The sequence below is a fragment of the Papaver somniferum genome, chromosome 9 (assembly GCF_003573695.1).
Source record: "Papaver somniferum cultivar HN1 chromosome 9, ASM357369v1, whole genome shotgun sequence".
NCBI lineage: Eukaryota > Viridiplantae > Streptophyta > Magnoliopsida > Ranunculales > Papaveraceae > Papaver > Papaver somniferum.
In genome coordinates this window covers 16,603,720-16,609,719 of record NC_039366.1, presented here as the reverse complement: position 1 = coordinate 16,609,719, position 6,000 = coordinate 16,603,720, and the positions used below count along the sequence as shown (strand labels likewise).

Below are 6,000 nucleotides of genomic sequence, written 5' to 3'. Positions count from 1 at the left end.
GATTACGGAGAAGAAGAAGATAGAAGAAAATGAGAGGTTTCCTGAAAAGAGAAATTCTTTTGAGTTCGTTTTAATGGAAGAAAGAAAGAGAAAAGTTATTTCTTCAATATCTGCACGTACAATAAACAGGGCAGGCCGGTCTTTTTACAAGACTAAAACATTTTTGGACCACCGATTAAATGTTTTTTATGAATGGACCGTAGATTAAACGGGTCGCGGGTTTCTGGACTAATCAACAAATTTCTCGTTGGGATATGGGTTGGGTGTGGGTGCTCGTAAAATTGAGCGGGTTAAGCTGATGTGGCGGGTTTTTAATTTTGGTAGTTCCCGAATCATCTCCTCAACTTATTCCCAAAGCCAGGTCCGACTGATAAAAGGATATGAAAAATCCCTATATAAGCAGACCAGACCACTAACATAATATTTACTCCAGAAAACACTCTGCTGCAGAACAAGAAAACAACCATGGCTGACGAAGATCATAATATGGCTGACAACAACAACAAAAACCCTCCTCCATTAGATGAAGATGATATAGCGCTCCTTAAAACTTATGTATGCATCATCAACTCTATTCCATTCTGCTCTATATTTTTATTTCGAATAATTTGTCCGTAATATTGTTGTTTTGGGTTTTTAATGGTTATGTAGGATTTGGGACCGTATTCTTCAATCATATCTGCAACTGAGAAAGAATTGAAGGAGTTGTCTAAGAAGATTGACAAATCACGTGGTATGGAATTTGTCGCATAATAAATCCATTAAGTTTTTTGATTAGTACGTACTTGCTATGTCTAGTGCCGGCCTAGCTAGGGCTCTTCCTACTAGAAGAAGATTAATATTCTGTTGTTGTTGGGTTTTGCATTGGGAAACAGGTATTAAGGAGTCTGATACTGGTTTGGCTCCACCAAGCCAGTGGGATCTTAAAGCTGATGAAGCAATGTTACATGGCGAAAAACCACTTTTGGTATGCTTAATTTTCAATCCATCTTCTTCATTAAATTGAATAATTTGTTATAAGTAAATTAGACTAGTTCGAAAGATTACTGTGGAACGGGTTGTTATATGAGGGTTTAACGTGGGTACTTAATTAGGGAAGATAAACCCTTAAAGAAACAAGCACGACCGCAACAAAAAGACGAAGAAACGGACACAAGAAACAAAATCATATAAACCCTAGTTAATTCTTGTGTCCGCTTCTTCGTCTTTTTGTTGCGGCAGTGTTTGTTTCATAAACTAGTTCTTGATGATAGGCTTAAATTTATTTTCCAACTCCTCATCACTAGTTTGTCTTTAATTATATAGGTTGCAAGGTGCACAAAGATTATCAACCCGAATACTGAAGATGCGCAATACATGATTAATGTGAAGCAAGTTGCAAAGGTATTGTTGTATTATTTTGATATTAGTTATGTACCCTTGCTTCACTGTAGGGATCAACTTAAGTAACTTGGTACCCGAAAACTGTTGTTCTGCAGTATGTTGTTGGGCTGGATGAGAAATGCTCGCCAACTGATATTGAAGAAGGAATGCGCGTTGGGTAAGTATTTAATCCTGTCTGTATGTGTGTATGAGGAAGCTATAACTGTGTATATATTCTTTTGGAAATTCAACTGTTGTTTTATTTCCCTGTTGTGACTACCTATTATTTCAGGGTTGACCCAGTTAAATATCAGATTAATATTCCATTACCACCAAGGATTGATCCAACTGTTACAATGATGACCGTAGAAGAAAAACCAGATGTTACTTACAATGATGTTGGTGGATGTAAAGACCAAATTGAAAGGATGCGAGAGGTGCCTTTACTTTTTATCTCTTTCATTGTCTCGTTGATACTACCCATTATGTCGTGGTCATAGGAACTAGGAAATCAATGTACTTGACGAGCAGTTTTTCTGCATTAGATTTATCATTTATCATGAGTTGCTCATTCTGTTGCTGGTTTTTTTAGGTTGTTGAGCTACCAATGCTTCACCCGGAGAAATTTGTGAAGCTTGGGATTGATCCTCCAAAGGGTATCCTCTGCTATGGTCCACCTGGTACTGGAAAAACACTACTTGCTAGAGCTGTGGCAAACCGAACTGATGCATGCTTCATTCGTGTTATTGGAAGTGAGCTTGTTCAGAAATACATTGGTGAGGGAGCTCGTATGGTTCGGGAGATTTTTCAGTTGGCCCGTTCAAAGAAGGCTTGTATCCTGTTTTTTGACGAAGTAGATGCCATTGGGGGTGCGCGTTTTGATGATGGTGCTGGAGGAGATAACGAAGTTCAACGTACAATGCTTGAACTCATAAACCAGCTTGATGGATTCGATCCACGTGGAAACATTAAAGTACTCATGGCGACTAATAGGTTTGTAAAGTCTTTCCCTGATGATTTTGATTGGGTAGTATGATTCTACTAGAGTTGTTGTATTGCTTATTCTTGGTTATAAACATCATGTCTTCTTAACTTTTTGTTATCCAGGCCTGACACTTTGGACCCTGCGCTACTGCGTCCTGGACGATTGGATCGTAAAGTTGAATTTGGTTTACCTGATCTGGAAAGCAGGACCCAGATTTTTAAGATCCACACTAGAAGCATGAATATTGAGAGAGGTATTAGGTTTGAGCTCCTGGCTCGGCTTACCCCAAATTCCACTGGTAAGAGTTATTTGAATGTCTTTTATTTTGTTTTACTGGTTTGTTTTAACAACGCAATGTTACACCAATAGTAGATGTCTGTTTGCGGATCACTTATTTTGTTGCTTGATTTTGCACAACCAGGAGCGGACATAAGGAGTGTATGTACTGAGGCAGGAATGTATGCAATTAGGGAAAGGAGAAAGACCATTACTGAAAAGGATTTCCTAAATGCTGTTGAAAAGGTCATCAAGGGGTACAAGAAGTTTAGTGCCACTGCAAAGTATATGGCCTACAACTAAGTGGTCAATAACGGCGTCCTATGTGCTTTCAACTTTGATTAATGTCCTCTCACATTCGCTTAATCAGGACCTCTTGAAACTACCTTCAAACTGTATTTTTACTGTTCATTTCTTTCTGGAGGTTTTGTAGAACATGGGTATCATCTTATATCAAATTCCCAAGTAGTTCATAATTTTACATTATTCCATACAAAGCCTGTCACACTTGTATCAAATATTACATTATTTCATTATTTTACTAACAAGGCAGCAACAAAACCTCGAGTCCATGTCATCTCCTTGGGATCAGGCAGATGAATCTGGCATCTCGAAAGGTTTTCTCCCATGACGAAGAACTCATATGACAAGCAACCCACTGCATTCTTTGGTTTATCTTGATTCTTGCCAAGTTCCTCATTATTGACTAGTTCTGTTGATAGAAGCTTATGTGCTTTGTGACGAAGAACTCACAAGTTTTCTTATAACCAGCTATTGGACTACATAACAGTAAAAAATTTCTTAATAAAACTAGTGTTGAGCCCGTGCGTTGCACGGGTTTAAGTCTGTCATACCGAATTTGTTACTATTATATAAATGCATAAGTTAAGTAATTCAATGTTTTTATATTCGGGGATTTTGCTTAAATTTTGTAATTTTTTCCCAGTTCTGAAATTGTACTAATCATCTTCAGTTACCAATTGACAAATATTTTCTCTTCTATCAGTTTCATCAAGATATGATTAGATTTTCGTAATAAAAAAAAAAAGAAAATTATTACTTTTTTTTACAGATTCATCTTGGTTCAGAGAGATTATAAGTTTGGAATCTAATTAATGTTTCTATCGAGTTCTAATCCAAGGAAAAAATGCAACAGTAACAAATTAAAAGTTGCTATCATAAAAATTATAAAATAGTTAAATCGTCATCACTCTCATCACCTTCATTTTTACCATTGCTATGGTCGATAAATATTTTATATATAAGCGCCCGTCCGTTGCACGGGTTCAAATTGGTTGTCCCAAAGGTAATTAATCCATGTAAGCGTATAGGTTTTTATGTAAAAAATAGGTTATGTATATTGAAAGTGATTCGGCGCTCATTTACCTACTCATTCTATTTTGCTACGTCAATCCCACGATTCTTATTGGTCGGAGGCCAAGAGCATGATTCGACGCTCATTTACCCACCCGTTCTATTGTGCTACGTCAATCCTTGATTCTTATTGGTCGGGGGCCAAGAACATGATTCGGCGCTCATTTACCTATCCATTCTATTTTGCTACGTCAATCCTTGATTCTTATTGGTCGTGGCCCATGAAGAGCATGATTCGACGCTCGTTTACCCACCCATTCTACTGTGCTACGTCAATCCTTGATTCTTGTTGGTCGAGGGCCAAGAACATGATTCGGCGCTCATTTACCTATCCATTCTATTTTGCTACGTCAATCCTTGATTCTTATTGGTCGTGGCCCAGGAAGAGCATGATTCGGCGCTCATTTACCTATCCATTATAATTTGCTACGTCAATCCTTGATTCTTATTGGTCGTGGCCCAGGAGCTCTAGAATTCGAGTTTTTGGCCTAACTTTCAATGTGAGGCCAGCAAAATTATATATAAAATAACAAACCACACATCCTGCCGAAAAGATATATCCTTCTTTTCATAACAAAAAATCAGGTGGCCAAAGTTAGGAATCAATTCTCACCAGTCATGGTAGAAATGTATATTCAAATAATAGTTGCAGTATAGACCTAACAGGAGTTTTAATAACTTGCAGAAATATAACTGTACAGGGATCGCATATTACTTTCTAATTCCAGCAAAGTTGTATCCTGTTTTTTCAGATACAATGCAATTTCACAAATAAACATTACTGGTTTTGGAATACCCAGGCGGAAAACTCTTCATACAAGATATTGTGACTAACAAGGCAGCAACAAAACCTCAAGTACTTGTTGTCATCTCCTTGGTATGGCATCTGCATAGTCCAAAAACAAACCAATTTGAATTTTGCATCCTCCATTAGTCTTTAATCTCAAGAAACGGCCACCTGAACACGAACCATCCCCCTTTAAGTATTCAATGGAGTCGGAAGGCAAAGAGAATAGAGGATATTGAAGTCATCAAGCAAATATAAGTTGAGTTCCAGCATACAAGAGAAAAGACATAAAACTTCATAAAGAAATTTTAAACACAATCTTGATTGATTTTCTCCAACCCACGCTTTGCCATGACTAAGCTCCCATGATGAACGGAAGAACTCATATGACAAGGAACCCACTGCATTCATTGGTTTATCTTGATTCTTGCCGTCCAAAAAGTTCCTCATTAGGGACTAACTTTGTCAGACAGAAGCCTATGAGTATGAGCTTTTTGACGAAGAACTCACAACTGCTCATATTTGGATTAACAAGATTGAAGTCTAAATAATAGAATAAATTTCCAACAAACTACACATCCCACAGGGAAGTATATGCTTCGGTTCACAACCAAAAATCAGGCAACCGACGCATTAGTTATAGATAAACTTATAACCATGATAAAAGTATAAATCTCCATGAAATATATTTCTCACCTTATATGTCATTTCTAAATTGACAAAACAAACAAAGAGAAAAACATTAAACATACGAAAGAACCAAAGTGAATTCAAATAATGTACATACCGCCACTGACATATTAATCTCAGCAATTCCCTCAGTTCTGTAGCAGCTCTTGGTAATTCAACTGACGTTCGAATACCTTCATTAGTCCAGGAACATCTTGCTCATATTTTTTCACAAATTTCTCCAAAAAAGACTCATCTACCATTGCACAAAGTGTAGTTAGAGAAATGTCTTCTTTAATCAAACCCCTTGAGAAATGTCTTCTCAGAGGCCTTGAAACACTTAGGATCCTTCCTGAATGCTGATTGAACTTGATCCTCAGACCAACCCCCACATCTCTTGAAAACATCCATTTTGTTTCTCCAACAGTCTTCGCCCATTACTGTCAGCATATCAACAGCTTTAAGAAATGTGATTTCTACATGATTAAAACCCATTTCCTTAACCTTTTCTAGGATCTCTACAAATCTATTCGCCGTAAATACTTTT

The 6,000-nt window shown here is 37.3% G+C and overlaps 1 protein-coding gene across 1 annotated transcript; it reads left to right on the top strand.

Moving 5' to 3' along the window:
* The first annotated feature begins 465 nt into the window (after positions 1–465).
* LOC113313451 (26S proteasome regulatory subunit 7 homolog A-like) lies at positions 466–2,926 on the top strand. The gene is made up of 9 exons (XM_026562218.1): positions 466–555; positions 652–733; positions 876–967; positions 1,306–1,383; positions 1,479–1,540; positions 1,655–1,799; positions 1,955–2,355; positions 2,470–2,645; positions 2,769–2,926. Exons 1-9 carry the CDS (start codon positions 466–468, stop codon positions 2,924–2,926), a joined length of 1,284 nt encoding a protein of 427 aa, XP_026418003.1.
* The last annotated feature ends 3,074 nt before the right edge of the window (positions 2,927–6,000 follow it).

Bases quoted from the DNA above. Each gene is read 5' to 3' on its own strand.
- LOC113313451 (XM_026562218.1), top strand. From the start codon at position 466: ATGGCTGACGAAGATCATAATATGGCTGACAACAACAACAAAAACCCT. The intron at 556-651 runs GTATGCATCATC...ATGGTTATGTAG, and splicing joins TAGCGCTCCTTAAAACTTAT to GATTTGGGACCGTATTCTTC. The intron at 2,356-2,469 runs GTTTGTAAAGTC...TTTGTTATCCAG, and splicing joins GTACTCATGGCGACTAATAG to GCCTGACACTTTGGACCCTG.